General features: G+C 39.2%; 1 protein-coding gene across 4 annotated transcripts in view; it reads right to left on the minus strand.

Moving 5' to 3' along the window:
* Positions 1 to 18,673, minus strand: part of PARP4 (poly(ADP-ribose) polymerase family member 4) — a 129,677-nt gene that overhangs the window by 87,302 nt on the left and 23,702 nt on the right. For all 4 annotated transcript variants that reach the window (XM_046664101.1, XM_046664099.1, XM_046664100.1 and 1 more), the window contains 5 exons: positions 17,858 to 17,995; positions 15,517 to 15,612; positions 6,259 to 6,442; positions 5,916 to 6,072; positions 4,260 to 4,384 (listed from right to left, as the gene is read on the minus strand). In XM_046664101.1, coding sequence (XP_046520057.1) covers positions 4,260 to 4,384; positions 5,916 to 6,072; positions 6,259 to 6,442; positions 15,517 to 15,612; positions 17,858 to 17,995 — 700 coding nt within the window. The remainder of the gene's footprint in view (positions 1 to 4,259; positions 4,385 to 5,915; positions 6,073 to 6,258; positions 6,443 to 15,516; positions 15,613 to 17,857; positions 17,996 to 18,673) is intronic.

Here is an 18,673-nt window from a genome sequence, read left to right on the forward strand (position 1 = left end):
TGAGCTTTTTCTTGTTTTGTGAGGTGAGCATGTATTGCGATGAATTTCCCTCTTAGGACTGCTTTTGCTGCATCCCAAATGATTTGGTATGACGTGTTCTCATTTTCATTTGTCTCCAGATAATATTTGATTTGTTCTTTAATTTCTTCAATAATCCATTGTTTGTTCAGTAGCGTGTTGTTTAGTCTCCACATTTTTGCACCTTTCTCTGCTTTATTCTTGTAGTTGATTTCTAGTTTCATAACATTTTGATCAGAAAAGATGCTTGATATTATTTGAACTGTCTTGTATTTATTGAAGCTTGCTTTGTTTCCCAAAATATGGTCTATTCTTGAGAATGTTCCATGCGCACTTGAGAAGAATGTGTAGCCTGCTGTTTTTGGATGAAGTGTTCTATATATATCTATTAAGTCCATCTGATCTAATTTTTCATTTAATTCTATAATTTCCTTGTTGATTTTCTGTCTGGATGTTCTATCCATTGGTGTTAATGGGGTGTTGAGGTCCCCTACTACTATAGTATTGTTGTTGATGTCTTCTTTTAGTTCTGTTAAGAATTGCTTTACAAATTTTGGTGCTCCTGTGTTGGGTATGTATATATTTACAAGTGTTATGTCTTCTTGGCGGAGAGTCCCTTTTATCATTATATACTGTCCCTCTTTGTCTTTCTTTACCTGTTTTGCTTTGAAGTCTACTTTGTCTGATATTAGTATAGCGACACCTGCTTTCTTTTGTTCATTATTAGCTTGGAGTATTGTCTTCCATCCCTTCACTCTGAGTCTGTGTTTGTCTTTGGGGCTGAGGTGTGTTTCCTGGAGGCAGCATATTGTTGGGTCTTGTTCTTTGATCCATCCTGCCACTCTGTGTCTTTTGATTGGAGAGTTTAATCCATTTACATTTAGAGTGATTATTGGTATGTGGGGGCCTACCGCTGCCATTTTATGTCTTGTTTTCCGGTTCTCTTCAATTTCCTTTGTTTCTCGTACCATGGTTTAGTCTGTTCTGGTGGAGAGCTGCTACTCTCTGTTGTTGTCCTTCTACTTATCTCCTTTGCTCTTGGTTTTGTAGTCCCTTTCCTTTTTTTGATTTTTCAGGAATGAGGGTTTTCCTGAGCATTTCTGGAAGAGGTGGTTTGGTGGCAATGAACTCCCTTAATTTTTGTTTATCTGGGAAAGTTTTTATTTCTCCATTGTATTTGAAGGATATTTTTGCTGGGTAGAGAATTCTCGGCTGCAGGTTTTTGTCCTTCAGATTTTTGAATATATCATTCCACTCTCTTCTAGCCTGTAAAGTTTCTGCTGAGAAATGTGCTGAAAGCCTGATGGGGGTTCCTTTGTAGGTTAATTTCTTCTGCCTGGCTGCCCTTAGTATTCTCTCCTTGTCGTTGACTTTTGCTAGCTTCACTACTATATGTCTTGGGGTTGGTCTACTTGCATTGATAAAGTTTGGATATCTATTGGCTTCTGTCACATGAAGTTCCATCTCTCTCCCCAGGTTTGGGAAGTTCTCAGCCATTATTTCTTTGAACAGGCTTTCTGCCCCCTTCTCCCTCGCTTCTCCCTCTGGTATACTATAATCCTTAGGTTGCATCTCCTAATTGCGTCAGATAATTCTCGGAGAGTTTCTTCATTTCTTTTTAGTCTTAGCTCTCTCTCCTCCTCTGCCTGCAGCATTTCTATATTCCTATCTTCCAAATTGCTAATTCTTTCCTCCATATTGTCGGCCCTACTGTTCAGTGCGTCTAGATTTTTCTTAATCTCCTCTCTTGTGTTCTTCATTTCCAGTATTTCTGTTTGGTTCTTCTTTATAGTATCAAACTCTTTTGTGACATAGCTCCTGAACTCGTTGAGTTGTCTATCTGAATTCTCTTTTAACTCATTGAGTTTTTTAATGATGGCTGTTTTGAAGTCATCATCATTTAGGTTGTATATTTCATTGTCTTTGGGATTGTTTTCTGTGTGTTTGTCATTATCCTTCTGTTCTGGAGATTTAATATATTTTTTCATATTGCTTGATGGTATAGATTTGTGCCTCTGCATAGAGATAGAGTTTAGTTACTGCTTCCACTTGTTTCTACTGGTGTGGTGGGGGGACCGCTGTTTATACTGCTCCAACCAGGAACCCTATCAGCTGTTGCTAACTGGGCCTGGGCCCCTCCTCGCAGTCACAGTGATCCTGTGACTCCCTCTTCAGCTGTGGAGGCCGTCACAGGGGGGCTTCAGACTGATGGTGCCTACTGTTGCAGACCACCTAGACATGTTCCCTCCTTAGGGTCTGCAGCGGTGTTATGGGCTTTCCCAGCGGCCAGGGGCAGGATCACTTATATTTGCAGCTCTGTCACTGTCAGCACCCACAAAATGTCGCTTGTCCACTATAGGTCACAGCAGAGCTATGGGCATTTTCCTCAGTCTGTGGTTAGCTTGCCTAGCTATGCTACTTTTGTCCCAGGGTCTTCCAGCCTTGTGGTTGCCAGGTGGGTGCTCTCTACTAGTGCTGTGCAGAGGCTATCGCTGAGGCTTCTGTGAGACTGTAGAGTTTCCCCCTGGGCCACAGAGCTGGGTCGCTGGAACTCATTTGCTCTTGAACTCACTCTGATTAGGCATTTACCCTCACTACTCCATCAAAAAGGTGATTGTCAAGGTCACCAATGATCTCTTTATTGCTATATCCAATGGTCAAGTCTCAGCCTTTATTTTACTTGATCTATCAGCAGGGTTCGACAGAGTTGACCATTCTTTCCTCTTTGTTCAACTTCCAGAGAAGCTGGTTTCCCTTGTGTGTGCATCCCACTGGCTATTCCCTCTCAGTCTCCTTTGTTAATTCAGCCTCATCCACCTATCCTCTAAATGTTAGCTTTCTCTTCCCTCTCTACACCGATTCTCTTGGTGACCTAATGTGGTCTCATGACTTTAAGTTGTAGCTAAATACTGGTGACTCTCCAATTTATAACTCCCAGCTGGAGTTAACTTTTCCCTGAACTCTAGACTCAAATGTCTCACTGCCTACTTGGCTTTTCCATCTGGCCATCAGCATCTTACATTATATGGCCAAAGAGGACCTCCTGATAGTCCCCCAATCTGCCCTCTCACTGCCTTGCCCGTTTCAGTAACTGCAAACACATTTAATCCTTCTAGTCACTCAGGTCAAAAAACCTGGTGTCATCCTTGACTCCTGATCTCTCATCTTCCATATCCATCAGCAAAACTTATTGATTCTACTTTCAAACCTTTGCCAGACCCAATCACTTCTTACCACCCCCACAGCTAACATTTTGGTCAAGTCACCAATATCCTTGATTGAATTATTTCAATAGTTACCTACATTTGATGCTGTGGTATGCTCCCAGATGTCCCTTTCAGGCCCAAGGCTGCTGAGAGCATCATCTGCTGAGTTCCTCCCCAGACACTGTTTTTGGCCAAAGGTGAACTACCTTACTCAAGGTTATAACCCCTCGCCAGTGGCAACCACGTCCAATGATGGGTCCCTGTGGGAGGACAAAGCCCAGCCCCAGCCTCGTCTCTGAAGGGCAACCTCAGCTTCAGAGACCATCTGAGGACTCTGGTAGTCCTGTGTCATGTTCAACATCTCCTTTTGCCAGGTCCTGTCTCTCTCACTTTCTTACAGGTGTTGCTCCTGAGAGCACTTCTCAACAAGTTTCCTGAAAACAAATTTTCATCTAGAGTCTGTTTTCCACAGAACTTGACCTAAGATGTTTCTAACTGTAGACTGTTTTCAACAGGATGGCTAGTGTGATCTGTCATGACATGGGTCTGATCAACTCATTCTTCTGCCAAACATCTTTTAAAGGTTTCCATTTCACTCAGAGTTAAGGACGTAACAATGTTTCAGTCACTGACAGACCACATACACGATGGTGGTCCTATAAGATTAGTACCATGTAGCCTAGGTGTGTAGTAGGCTATACCATGTAGGTTTGTGTAAGTACACCCTATGATGTTCATACAATGACAAAATCGCCTAATGACATGTTTCTTAAAATGTGTCCCTGTCATTAAGCAATGCATGGCTGTATCTTATTTATTCATCATGTTTATTGCCTAGTCCCCGAATAAAATGTATTTTCAACAAGGGCAGAGTTTTTGTATTGCTCATTGCTCTATGCCTGGAGCCTAGAACAGGTCCTGCTATGTAGAATTTTAGAAATGCTTGTTTTGTTTTGTTCATGCAACTATAATCAAATTCTCATTTATGATTTACATCCACTTAGTTTAAGTATCATAAAACCACAAAGAGCATACCTGGGCTACAAAGTCTATAATTTTCCCCTTGATGTGAACATCTTCAAGAGGAACTGAATTCCCAGAGGCATCCTGAAGGCCGGACTTGATGTTGCTGAAAGGTTTGCTGTCTGGTAGCTGGTAATCTACGTATTTAAAATGATAATGTTAGCTTTCAAAACCATCCCTGCACTGTCTACTTTTGTTACCTTGATCTTTATTCCTTCCCTTTCCCTTCACACATTATATTTTAGGAAAAATGGACAAATAGCATTTGATGATTTTTCAATAGCCAATTCTCAAAAGTAAGTGAACCCACATGAGAAAAATGGGGGCACCATTCTCAACAGATACCCTGCCTTTTGGATCCAGAGACTCCTCGAAGTAATGCTATTACTCGAAAGACATACATTTAAACGTACACACAAACACATAGAGGTCTGATGAATATCTAAATAAGCGTAGCTTAAGCATGAATCTAGATATCTACATTCCCTGACTTGTAGTTTTGAATTGGTCAGTCACTCTTATCTTTTGTGCCACAAAAGCATGTTGGAGCAACATGAGACTCCTCAGAGCTTCAGTCCAAGGGAGACTGAATCAAATTCTTAGTATAGCATTATAAAAATGTTCATGTGCTACATGCACTATGTGGTACAAAAATACAGTTAGATATATATAATTATACACTCTTTTACCAGACATTTCATTTAATGACTCCCAGAGAAAACAGAGGAGTCATCTTCTCATATATGAAATCATAAATTTTTGATAAAAAATAATTTGATGACAGTTAGAAATGTTAATGTGTTTTTATAATGCTATTAATTAATATTCTAATAGTTTGGGCTTGTGATTTTCTGAGAAGCTATCATCCTTTCATATAAATATATGTTTTATATAAAAATATTTATTTAAAAAATATTAGTACTACTAATATATAAGCTGCACATTACAAATTTTGGAATACCTTCATTTAATACAGATAGTGATCTTATACCAACGGGAAAGAAGCTGAAGCCCAGAAAGTTTATGCAGTTTGTCCAATTTTGCACAGCCTAGTAAGTGGCAAGTTGACACGTGAACCCAAGTTTCCTGACTCTAAAGCTGCAGTTTCTGTGTATTCCACCAATCCCCATTATACGTTTTGCACTTTGACATCTTCAGTTGGTTCAGTGGGTTTTAGTGTTGGCTTTCCTGAGGTGGACAAGCTCAACTTTAGTGTGTTAATGAAGTAATATGTAATTTTGAGATCATTTAACCTCTCTTAATCATCCTGGATTTTATTTTTACAAAATAAAAAAGGAAGTAAAAATTTATGTATGAGGTCATAGATATAGTTACCAAACATGCATATAAATTCCACTGAAAATATAAATTTGGGGGCCAGCCCCGTGGCTGAGTGGATAAGTTCGTGCACTCTGCTTCGGCGGCCCAGGGTCTCGGCAGTTCGAATCCTGGGTGTGGACATGGCACCACTCATCAGGCCATGCTGAGGTGGCGTCCCACATGCCACAACTAGAAGGACCCATAGCTAAAAATACACAACTTTCTACCGGGGGTTTTTGAGAGGAAAAGGAAAAATAAAATCTTTAAAAAAAAAAGAAAGAAAAAGAAAACATAACATTTGAGTTCCATAAATATCACATAAAACAGCATTCAAGAAAACTGTCTTACCTTCAACCTTTGAGAAATTTGAAAACTCAGGTCTCTGTTCCTCTAATTCAGTACTATCACAAGGATGAAAGTCCTTTATTTCATCTCCAGCTATGCAAAATTTAACAATATATTTCATTTTAACCTGATTACTTTTATACACAACAAATTCATCATCCTAGAGCAAACAGAAATGAATAGTTAGTGAAAAAAACCCTTTATTGGCAAATGTTTTCACAAAAGCAGAATTTCACATTTGCTAGTTTAGAAAATATCAAGTTCAGACGGTAGATACAACAATTATTTAAATCAAGCATATTTAATAAAAGCAGGAGCCTCTCTGCCTGTTTCTTGACATAAATACCTCGAAGTCCGTGGGAACAGTGGCTGTTCCTGGAACCCCGTGGACACTGTCATAACCCGGTGGTGCTTCCACTAAGGAGAAGTCCTTCTTGTGTAAGTCCATGCACTTTCCAAGGGCTACTTCACAGATGACCAAGAGTCTGGTGCCGTCTGTCTCTCCTGGGTGGGAATACTTAGTACTTGTACTGCATGTGAAAGGAAATAAGTACATATTTATAATCTACAGTTACGTGGCAATAACACTTCATTATATATATAGGATATATTGTTTAAAAGACTTTGCTGGTAGAATGTTCCAAATTCTACTGAACTGAAATATCTCTGAAGATTCAATTTAGAACTTCATTATTCACTTACTTATTTAAAACCTTAATGTTTCGAACACATATATTGCCCTTCTGTTGTGCTAATCAGCGCTCAAAGCACTTTGTTTCTGGGGAGAGAGGAATTCCACTGTTTCCCCTAGTCTTCATTAACTACTAAAATATACATTTTGGTATAGTAAAGAGCAGAGTGGTGAAAGAGAAGGAAAAAACCCCACCATATTAATTAAGAAAAAGTAGATTAATTCCCTGCCATAAAGTTCAGAAAGGACATTAAATACCAAGTAAGCAAGAATTAGTGAAAGGGGAAGACAGGCACTGTATTCTCGCAAAGCCTTCAGAATCCAAATGGAAAACAGAAATTTCAAATGACATCTAAAGGAGAAATTTTGCTGTAACTTTCTTCAGGAATCAGCAGCTTTAAGAAAGCAACTTTTGCTACTAGGAACACAGGCTAGGACACCTTTAGGAGGTACACTTTTTGGACATACTTCTATTTTATCAAAGATCAAGACCAAAATGGAGAAGTGTTGCCTGGTGACCGTTTGTTCTGGCCCCTCCAAGACTCACACTTCTGTTTTTAATAATCGATTTCTCCCATTCCTGCTATAACCTCTTTCCCTGTAACTAACATGTGGCCCTTAACTTTGCCTCCAGCTTTCTCCCTCCATCTCCTTCCTTTCCTGCCACACTTTCCACAGAGCTCAATGACTGTCTCTCCTTGCTTGTTTGCTGATTGCTCCTCAATCCACGCAATTTGGCTCTATTCATACTTCTCACTGAAATCACTCTGTCGAAAGTCACTACGGATTTCAAGTTGGATAAATTCAACTGAATGCCGATTTATTTCTAAAAAATATTTTAACATCTAAAAAATTTTACTTTGAAATATTTTGTACATAGGAAAGAGCATTTGTACTGTAAATGTCAAGTTTCAAGAATAATAATTAGACAAACAACCATATAGATACCACATAGTTTAAGAAACAGAACATCATCAATATTTCTTTGTTGCCCTCATGGCATCACCTTCCCTGCCTCTCAGACGTAATCTAACCACTATCTTGATTTTTGTGTATATTATTTTTTCTTTCTTTTATAGTACTGACACATAGGTATGTGTCCCTCAACAATATAATGTTTAGTTTTGCTTGTTTTTGAACTCTGCATATATATAGAATCATATAGCTACGTTTGTTCCATGTTATGTTTCTAAGGCTCATCCATTTGACGAGGAGCTATAGTGTACTTGTTTAAATGGTCATATAGGACTCCACCAAAATTTATCAATCCATACCACCATCAGGAGACATGTGCATCATTTCCTGTTTTAGTAACCGTGTTCTCAGCCATTGCTATACATGTCTCCTGGTCAATGTATACCAAGTTCTACTAGGGTAGTGATTCTTGATCTAGGCTGCATATTATAATCACTCACCAAGCTTAAGATCTATTGATAACCAAATCTCACCCCTAGAGATCCTGATTTAATTAATGTGGGGTGTGTTAAAATTAATAAAGAAAAGCTCAACCAATATTGAAGATGGGAAGGCCTGTAGAGGGAGCTCTCATGCCCTACACTCTTTGTCAATTACAGACTCCAACAGGAAGAAGCATCAGTTACTGACCCCAGCAGGAAGAGACATACCTTGCACCCCCAAACAGGAAGTGCAACTACTTTACTACTCTAGCAGGAGGAAGGAAGACTTCTTTCTTGCTCAGCCAATGGAAAATGCCACAGCTCAGCCAATGAGAAGCTGTTGTCATCTGAACTTTTGCTTTCCTCCAATGAACTCTCATTTTTTCCTTGCTGATGACTTCTTTTCCTTGTTGCCCTCTCCTCATTATAAAAGCCCTCCAGGTTGTGTGACCCCTCGGGGTATCTCTCCGCTTGCCAGATGAGATGCTGCCTCATTCATGAGTCACTTAGATCTTCCAATTCGATCTTCAAATGTTCTCAGTTTAATTGTGGTTTTTTAACACATTGATGGCAGTGGTGGGATCCAAAGTAACCTTCCGACAACATCTGGGGACAACAACAAACACAGGCGTGGTGCCCAGGGACCCTTCTGAGTTCACTATCTTCTCAATGTTTCTAGGGACCACTGGTATGTTCCTCTCGGTTCAAGCTCTGCTGTGTTTGAGCTCCCCATGTAACTGGCCCTCCTTTCAGATGGCAATTCCCAGGATGCAGTAAAATCTCTTGTTACTGCTTATTTTTGATTGGAAAACCCCAGCCCTTAATTCTGCGCCCAGATTCCATGCTGGAAACTGTTGGTGGCAGCTGCACTTCTCCCTTTCGTTTGGAATCAGTTCACAGTCCTCAGTTCTTGGGGTTTGCTGGTTCAATTCTTATTCCCCAGTCCAAAGTTCTATGGCAACTGCTGACGGTGCACAAAGGGCCGCCTTCTGGCCAGGACCCAGTAACACATGTTGGTTACTGCTGATATATTAAGGTGCCAGGCTTGTTTGTCTTGTTTTATGTGGATAAAAGCTAGCTAAAGAAACAGGATTCTTTAAATCCAAAAAACTGAACATGCCACCTTCCAGCACACCTGCTGGTTTTATGATTAAGAACTATAGTCCCGGAAGTTGCAGATATCTAGAAAGATGGCAAGATTTTACTATAAACAACCTAGAGTTACAATGGCTATCGTGGGGAATATTTCAGTTGGATAAAACCGCTTATTCAAGACATGCACTTGAGACCAAGGGATCCAAGTAGAACAGACAGAGTGAGATGTTTACTTTAACTGGCATGCAGAAGATTCCAAAACGGTTTCATTAAAAGATTCATTACAAAAGGCTAATGAAAAATTAAACAGACAAAAAGTACGTAAAACTAAAGATGATAGGATGGATGTGACTATGGACGTGACTCCTACTGTCCCCTCTTGTCCTTTTTCACCTGAGTACTCACGTTTTATAATTCTGTGTCTGAACGGTCTTTCTACTCTGAAGAGACAATTAAACAATTATGAGTAAAAATAAAACGACCTGAGGCTGCAGACGAGCCCCCTCAGGTGTCCTTCACCCCTTGGTCGATGATTGAATTAAGAGCTATAGTCAAACAATTTCCTAAACCCAGGGAGGCCACAGGCCTGACTGAAACCATGACTATAGCCGAGCATTTTCAAAGGACTTTGGAGCAAGATGGTAAACAAAAATCCACCAAGGTGGGGCCGGCCCAATGGCGTAAGTTAAGTTCGCACATTCCATTTTGGTGGCCCAGGGTTTGCAGGTTGAGATCCTGGGCGCAGACCTACACACCACTCATTAAGCCATGCTGTGGTGGCATCCCACATACAAAATACAGGAAGACTGGCATAGATGTTAGCTCAGGGCCAATCTTCCTCACCAAAAAAAAAAAAAAAAAAAAAAAATCCACCAAGTTAATAGCTATACAGCTACAAAAGCTCCCAGATCAGAGACCCAAAATAACACCAGGGCCTCCTGCATTGCACCCTCCCTAGGGTACCCTCTTGGAAAAAATGCTGGTCCAAAGATTAATGTCTTAATTGTGATCAACTGGGACACTGGAAAAGAGATTGCCCTGAAAGATCCTGTGCAAATCCTTCTTGAATGCCCCATAACTACCTCCAGGGGAGGTCCCCACATGGGTCCCTCTCAAAGTTGAAGGGACTCTGAGGGATACCCTGGTAAACTGCTATGTTATTCCCTTAAACAGCCACGGGGAAACTACAATTAAAATTGATGGACTTATCTGATCTGACAAAAATATTTACTGTTGGTCCCAGCTGAAAGCACATATTTTTAAAAACTTAACAAATTTATGATCAGAAATTTGGCCAAATTGGAAACTGATATTCAGAGCCTGATAGGAATTTTATTTTTGGCCTTCTCCTCTATGCTGAAATAAAACTATGTACACAGAAGGAAAGAAGAAAACTAGAGGGCCCGTCCTGTGGCCTAATGCTTAAGCTCGGCGTGCTCCGCTTTGGGGGTCCAGGTTCGGTTCCCGGGTGCAGGCCTACACCACTCATCTGTCAGTGGCCATGCTGGGGTGGGAAGATTAAGAAAGAAAGACGAAGACTGGTAGTGGATGTTAGCTTGGAGTGAATCTTCCTCGGGGGAAAAAAAAATGAAGCAGCAAACTAGACATAAGGTAATTGAAAGGGCAGATAAGCCTCTTTATCATTCAGGCTGCAGTCCAGCTCTTTGGGGAGCTGGAAACAACCATCTGTCACGCAAATCTCTGTAGGGCCAAAGGTGCAGCTCTAGAAGTTCAAAGTCTACTCACCCTTTTGCCAATCCCCCAAACCTCACCTATTCCTCTCAAAATGCTTAGAAATTAGAAAGATCAGGACATTGGAAACAGAATTGTCCTGCATTTAATCTGTGCCTTTGTGGTATAAATTTTCTATCCCCATCTTCTCTAGGACCTAAGAGCTATTCTTTGAAATGCAAACGTTTCTCATCAGAAAGGGGGGAGGCATTTGGAAATTGGGCTAATAAAAAAATCTTAAATGTCCTCTCCACAAATACTAGCGAAAACAAAACTGCTAAGATCTCTGCCTGTATGTGTGTATGTTTTGTCCTATATAAATGTATACACACACACACATGTTGTAAATGTGATATCTTTCTACCTTTGGATGGTACTGCTAAAATTGATTTGTAAAATAGTTCTATTTAGTTGGTTTGAAGGCAAGCATTTGCAAAAATTGGCCATTCTAAAGTTCTCAGGATTATTAAAAAAACGGAACTAACCCAAATGTGTTTTCAAGTTCATGTGATCTAAGATGATCTTTAGTAAATAAAAGTTAGTTTAAGTTTGTTGCTTTAATTAAAACAGGAATGTCTTTAGAGTTATCAGCACTAAATATAATACTTCTATTCTACCAAGGCTTACAAATTTGTCAGCAAGAAAAATAATTTGGAATGGTGAAATTTTCATAAGTAATATAAACCTAATTGTTAAGCACAAATAAATTTAAAAATGTAAGTAGAACAAAAGGTTTTTAGGTGAATTTTCAAAAAAGTTTCTCAAATCTTTTTGACAACTTGAAACTTTGAAGTTTTGCTAAGTTAAATTAAATGATAGAAGCCTACTGAATATCTAATAAGATAAAATATTGAATAATAATTAATGAATATAGGTTTATCTACTTCTCACTTCTTATTGCAGAGACACTAAAGATAAAATTAGGTCTATTAGTAAATATGTCTTGTGTCCCACTGAGAATTTTTCTATGAAAAAGCACACATTTCTAGAAATTATAAAAAGTATCTGTAAGTCTGCCAATCCACAGAATGCTAATATAAAGGACAGTTTATAATTGCTTACATCTTAGTTTTCACCAGAAATTAAAGTCTTCTAAGGGTTAAAAATTCTAACATATGTAATTAAAACTACTAGAAATAATATGGGAAAAAATTTTACGTATGGTCAGTACTGGCCACGATTGGAATCCTTCTGTGTGCTGTGTCTGTATAGTCATGTAAGTGTTCTAGAAATTGTGTGAAATTTCTAAAATCCTAATATGTTCTGGTATAATGTTATCAGTCACAATTCTAGTTATTATCTGAAAATGTATGTCACAGAAATAATCAAATTCCCTCATCAACTGCATTATAATGAACCATATTTTTTTTTAGTCTATTGTCATTCATAGTTACTCTGACGTCTTGGCAAAGATGCTTCACCTTCAAGAATATTCATAGAAAGGAAACTTACAAAACTAAACTGTTTCTTGGCATCAAAATCAAGACTCACACTAAAAGGACTGAAGCTGAGTACCAGGAAAATGCCCTAGTTGACTTTCAGGCAAAGGCAGCGGGAACACAATCTATACAGATTGTAGCACATGTGGATGAAGTCCAGTCTGCTTCTGCAAAAAAATGACCTCTCATTGCGACTTTTGCCATCATAATGTCCTTGTATCACAGCAACAGTCTGCTCATGAGTCAGAAAAATTAGGATGGGTAAACAATGGTGGCAAATTAAATGAACAGTTTGGGCTATGGGAAACCCAAGACAGCCACTTGATTCTTCCTGGCTCCCTGGGAAACCCCATTTTTCAGGTTTTGCATTCCTTCCCCCACCAGTGTGCATTTACGATGACTCAAATTGGGGCCAGCCCCTTGGCCATATGGTTAAGTTCGCACGCTCTGCTTTGGTGGCCTAGGGCTACGCTGGTTCAGATCCTGGGCACGGACCTAGCACCACTCATCAAGCCACACTGAGGTGGCATCCCACATGCCACAACTAGAAGGACCTACAGCTAAAATATACAACTATGTACTGGGGGGCTTTGGGGAGAAGAAGTAAAAAGAAAATCTTTAAATAAAAAGAAAAAGATGACTCAAATTATGAATCAACATTGGTGAGAAGACTTCTACAAAACTGCAACTCACTGCCTTGACAGCAGAAGAATAAAGGGATCAATGTGCTCTTGCTGTATTCGCTGTTCTATTTTCTCTCCACAACAAAACAGAAGCTTCCCACTCATTCATCTCACCTCTATAATTGCCAGAAATGAGAACTTCTAGGAGGCGTGTGATTCTGGGTTTGCCCCTGCAGGGAGAGCTTTCTCTCCACGGATCGGACTAAGCGCCAACGAACAAACGATCAGAAATATCTCCCTAACGTTAGGAGAGTTGGCCAATTCCCCAGCCAAATCAGTCTCAGCTCAGCAATGATCACTTGACTTGTCAGCTAAAATAGTTTTGGATAATCGTATAGCCCTTGATTATCCACTTTCTGAGCAAGGAGGTGTCTGTGCAATAAATACCTCCTGTTGCACATAAATAAACGCCTCTGGAGAAGTAGAAACCCAATTGCATAAAATTAGGGAACAAGCACAGTGGCTACAGTAAGTTTCACCTGATAATCTACAGTCTTGATTTGGTCAGCTGGTTACCTTCCGGTCTGGGCTCCTCGTTTAGAACCATCTCACAACCTGGATTTGTTCTATACCTACGGCTTGTTGAACCTCTGTAAAAATGACATGCCTAATAAGGTGATGCTAATTCAGTGCTTCAAGAGGATTTCCAATGCTTACGGCCTCGACTGAATATAGACTTTGAATAAGAAACACCTGAGAGTTCTTCCTATTACTCTTTCTTGTTACTCAAATGTGGCCTCAAGCGCTTTCTAGTCGGTGCACTTTCCCTCTAATATGGGACACAACACCCAGAAAAGGTCCTTCCTGGCACCAAGAGATAAAGGCTACTGAATTTGGAAAACCTGACCCTTGATCAGCAATGCTTTTGAAGAAAGATCTTGATCAAAAAGGGGTACCTGTTAAAATTAATAAAGGAAACCTCAACTAAATTTGGAGTTGGGAAGGTCTGTAGAGGGTGCTCTCATGCCCTGCCACTCCTCGTCAATTGCCCCAAACAGGAAGATGTCAATTACAGACCCCAATAGGAAGACATCAGTTACTGACCCCAACAGGAAGAAGCATGATTTACTGACCCGAACAGGAAGAGACATACCTTACACTCCAAAACAGGAAGTGCAACTACTTTACTACTCTAGCAGGAGGAAGGAAGACTTCCTTCTTGCCCAGCAATGAGCCCAGCCAATGGAAGATGCCACAGCTCAGCCAATGAGAAGTTGTCATCATCTGAACTTTTACTTTCCTCCAATGAACTTGCTAATGACTTCGTTTCCTTGTCCCACTCTCCTGAATATAAAGGCCTTCTGTGTCATGTAACCCCCAGAGTATCTCTCTGCTTGCCAGATGAGATGCAGTCATGAATCATTTAATAAAGCCAATTAGATCTTCTAATTTACTCAGTTGAATTTTGTTTTTTAACAGGTGAAATCAGAACCAGTAGGGTTGAAAAGTTTCCACAAGTGACTCCAATGTGCAGCCAGGCTTGACAACCACTGCTTCCTGGTTCACAGGCCCATCTGTAGGATTTCCAAGTTATACTATCAACTATGCTCTTCGACTATATCAGATAACGTGAAAACTTTTTCAACAGGGTTTGTCAATTTATAGTCTTATCAACAGTGTTTGAGAGTTCAGGTTGCTCTAGAGACTTAGCAATACCTGGACATGTTAAATTTTTATTTGTCAATATGATAGTATAAAATGGTATCATAATGGTTTAATTTGCATGTTCTTCATTACTAATCTTTTCCAATTTTATTGCCCATACATATTTCCTCTTCTATTAGGTTCTTATTCATGTCTTTCGCCCATTTTCTTATTGGGTTATTTTTTCTTATTGATTTATAGGAACTCTTTAAATATCCTGGATAATGATCCTTTGTCTTGGGCCTGAACCCAGACTCCATCAAATAACTGGCTCTGTGACCTTACATAAGTTACTTAACTTCCATGAGTCTGCTTCCTTTTCATAAAGTGATGTCACAACACCAGTTGTGAGGTTTACAGACAAGGTACATGAAGCACTTAGCCTGGTGAATAGTACAGGGCAGACGCCCAATACATTGTGGCTATTATGAGGACAGATTTAAATATTAACAAGGATACTGAAGATGAAATATTATTCCAGGCATTTAGAATTCATATAAAACAGATAAACTGTTTAGAAGAGAGGTCATGTGCTGTAGAAGCTAAGATCGCTGGCTCTGAAGAAAGAGAAAATACTGTGTGACCTTAGGCAAAATATCCTCACTGTCCCTCAGTGTTCTCATCTGTGATACAGGATAACAATAGAACTGATCTCCGGATTGTTGTAACAACTAAGTGGGTAAATATATATAAAAGCTCTCAGGATACTAAAATCACTAAGATGATTGCAAATATAATTTTCCCAAATATCCACCAGAAAAGACATGCTTCTACAGTACACTGAGGAAACTGGTTGCTTTCAACGATCTGTTTTTTGGCTGAGAAATTTCGCACCAAGGACAGATGGAAACACACAGCAAATACTCAGCACCGACTCCTTGGTGACGGGTGTGAGCAACACGATTAAGGACATAACATACTAACCTGAGTGCATTGCTGAAATAGATTCCACTCCCGAGATTTCCAATGTCTGTTCTTTTCACGCCACGGGCTTCAACGACTTTGGGTAAGAGCAACCCACTAAAAAGAAAGGGCATTATAATGATTTACTAGAAAAAAGGAATCTTTTATTATAGCCTCATAATTCTAGCAGAGACAGGTACTAATTAAGGACATTATGCTAAGTGAAATAAGCCAGACACAGAGAGACAAATACTGCATGACCTCACTTATATGTGGAATCTAAAAATGTCAAACTCAGAGAACCAGAGAGTAGAATTGTGGTTTCCAGGGTCTGGGGATTAGGGGAATCGGGGAGCTGCTGGGCAAAGGGTACAAACTTTCAGTTATAAGACGAACAAGTTCTGGAGATCCAATGTACAGCATGGTGATTATAGCTAATAATATTGTATTGCATACTTGAAATTTGCTAAGAGAGCAGATCTTGCATTCTCACCTCAAGAAAAAAAAGGTAACTATGTGAGGTGATGGATGTGTTAATTAACTTGCTTGTGTTAATTTACAATGTATGTGTATATTAAATCATCACACTGTACACCTTAAAAAAATCACACTGTATAACCTAAAATATACAATTTTTATTTGTCAATTATACCTCAATAAAGCTGGAAAAAAATAAATGCACCAATTAAAAGACAATAAATAAATAGTACGAAATGAAAAGAAAAATGCATTTCAAAGTAATCCCACAAAAGGAGTTCCAGGTACCACTAAAACGCACCAAGCTATGGCCAGTTTCTCATCATCATCTTGGCCAGCTCTGGGCTGCTGGCCATTTTTCCCGTCTCTGGGCTCGGCCTCCTTCAGGCGAAGACACCCTAGTGCTCAGTGGAAGAATGTTTAAGCCCAATGCTGCCTGCATTTCTTCCTTGTTCAAGAATTTATGCAGGTTCCTATGGGGCTTCTAGCATTCAAACTCTCTGCAATCAAAGCAAAACCACGGTTCCCCGTGGGAAGGCAGGTAAAGGGACACTTCTGCCTCTTACTATAGAAACATCTGCTGTTTGAATTTTGTATTATGAGATGGGACTATTTCTATAAAATGGCTTTTAGTCGTACTTAGAAAGGCAATTCCCACTCAAAGATTATTTTAAAAAAATTCTCCCATTTTTCATTTAGTACTGTTACAGTTTATTTTTAATTTTTAAATCTTTCCTCCACGTAGAGCCAATATAAGTGTGAGGAACTTTATATTTTTTCTAGGTAGTTATCTATTTATCCCAATATTTAGTATTGAGAAATTATCTTTCTTCTACAGAGATAAAAGCTACTTTTATCATATACTAAATTGCCTGTTTCTGTGCTTCCTTGTGGCCTATTTATTCTGTTCATTCATCTATTTATGCACTACTTACTATACGAATTACTACAGCTTTATAATATGTTTTCAATGTCTGACTGGTTAATTCTCCCTCTTTACTCTTTCTTTTTCAGAATTACCCTGGTAATGTCAAATCTTTAAAAAATATCTGCTGGGCTGGCCTGGTGGCATAGTGGTTAAGTTCGAGTGATCTGCTTTGGTGGCCCGGGGTTCACAGCTTCGGATCCTGGATGGGGACCTAGCATCACTCGTCAAGCCATGCTGCGGTGGCATCCCATGTACAAAATAGAGGAAGATGGGCACAGATGTTAGCTGAAGGCCAATCTTCCTCGGCAGGGAAAAAAAAAGTGCTGTAGAATCAGCTTATTTCTTTAAAAAAATCTTTTTAGTACTGTTATTGTGATAGCACTAAATTTATAGGTTAATACAAGGAAAACTGGCATCCTTCTGGTTAGTGCAAGTGTCTTTTGAGTCCTTCAATAGCAGTTCACAGTTTTTTCCAGATGGATCTTGTATGTTTCTTTTTAAGTTTCTTCTTCGGTATTTAATTAAGGATCCAGGTTTCATCATATTTTCCTGCTCTGTGCAACTTCAGTTTCAGCCCTAACATTCAGTGGTTATTCAAAGCAAACAGAAAGTTATAGTTACGTTTTGAATAGAGAGGCAATCTAATTTCTAGACCTTTCTCTTTAAGTGTTAGACTATCTCTAGATTAGATACACATGGAAGAGTCAAGAAATAGAGTCACCTTTCCTCAGGAAGCAATTCATATCCATGTACTACACTTTAAAGTATATATAATAATAAATACATAATTTAAATTATATATTTAATTATAATTTAAAGAGTTCAATTTTCTCTGGAATGCAATAAGCTGGCTGATTTTCACTGAAGAGACCCATGCAGTGTAGGAAAAAAATAAGGTGAAACAGTTCACATGTATGAGGCTGAAAAATCTAGAAGGCAAAGATGGTGCACTCTCACCGGGACAGGATTCCTACAAAGCTTCGCACAGGCGACCCATGCAGCAAGCGCTTCACAGTGCCAAGCCGACTCAAAAACTCCGTGGTTTCATTCACTTTGCCAACTCGAAATATCTGCAAGATGTTCACTGGACTTCTACTGTAAGAATTAGAAGAAAAACCTTGAGATTACATGATTGAAAGCAAAACCAAAAATCATTATTAGCAGCAGAAAACACAAAACAGCCCAAATGTCCATTATTAGGTAAATGATTCAATGAATCACCACAAAAGCTGTCTTGAAAATGCTATACAGCCACTAAAAAATCACACTCTTAAAAAATAAATAAGGATATGAAGTAAAACTTCATAGTGAAATATAAATTTTAACAGTAGGTTACAGAACTTTATGTATGGTATGATCCCAAATTTTGTGAAATATACAATATTTGGAAAATACAGATTGCACGAGTTCATTCACTGATTCACGCATTCATTCAGCAAATATGCTCTGTGGCAAGTATTGTGCCAGAACAACATGGTCTTGGCTTCATGGAGCTTACATTCTAAGGAGAGAGAAAAAATTCTAGAAGTTAACAAATACCTGATTTTAAGCATTATTAAGGAAATCAACCAGGTTCAGAGAGATGGTGGTCAAAAAAGGCCGCTTGGAGGTGACATTTATTGTCATACAGCATGATACAGTATATATTTTAAGATCTAACTAGTTGTTATGGGAAAACAAATCCAATGAGGTAGGAGTGGAAAGAATGTCAAGAAGGACATTCCTGCACCAGCGTAGACGAGAACAGTGGTCTGGCCTATGGAGGGCAGCAGT

This window comes from Equus quagga, chromosome 6 (assembly GCF_021613505.1).
Source record: "Equus quagga isolate Etosha38 chromosome 6, UCLA_HA_Equagga_1.0, whole genome shotgun sequence".
NCBI lineage: Eukaryota > Metazoa > Chordata > Mammalia > Perissodactyla > Equidae > Equus > Equus quagga.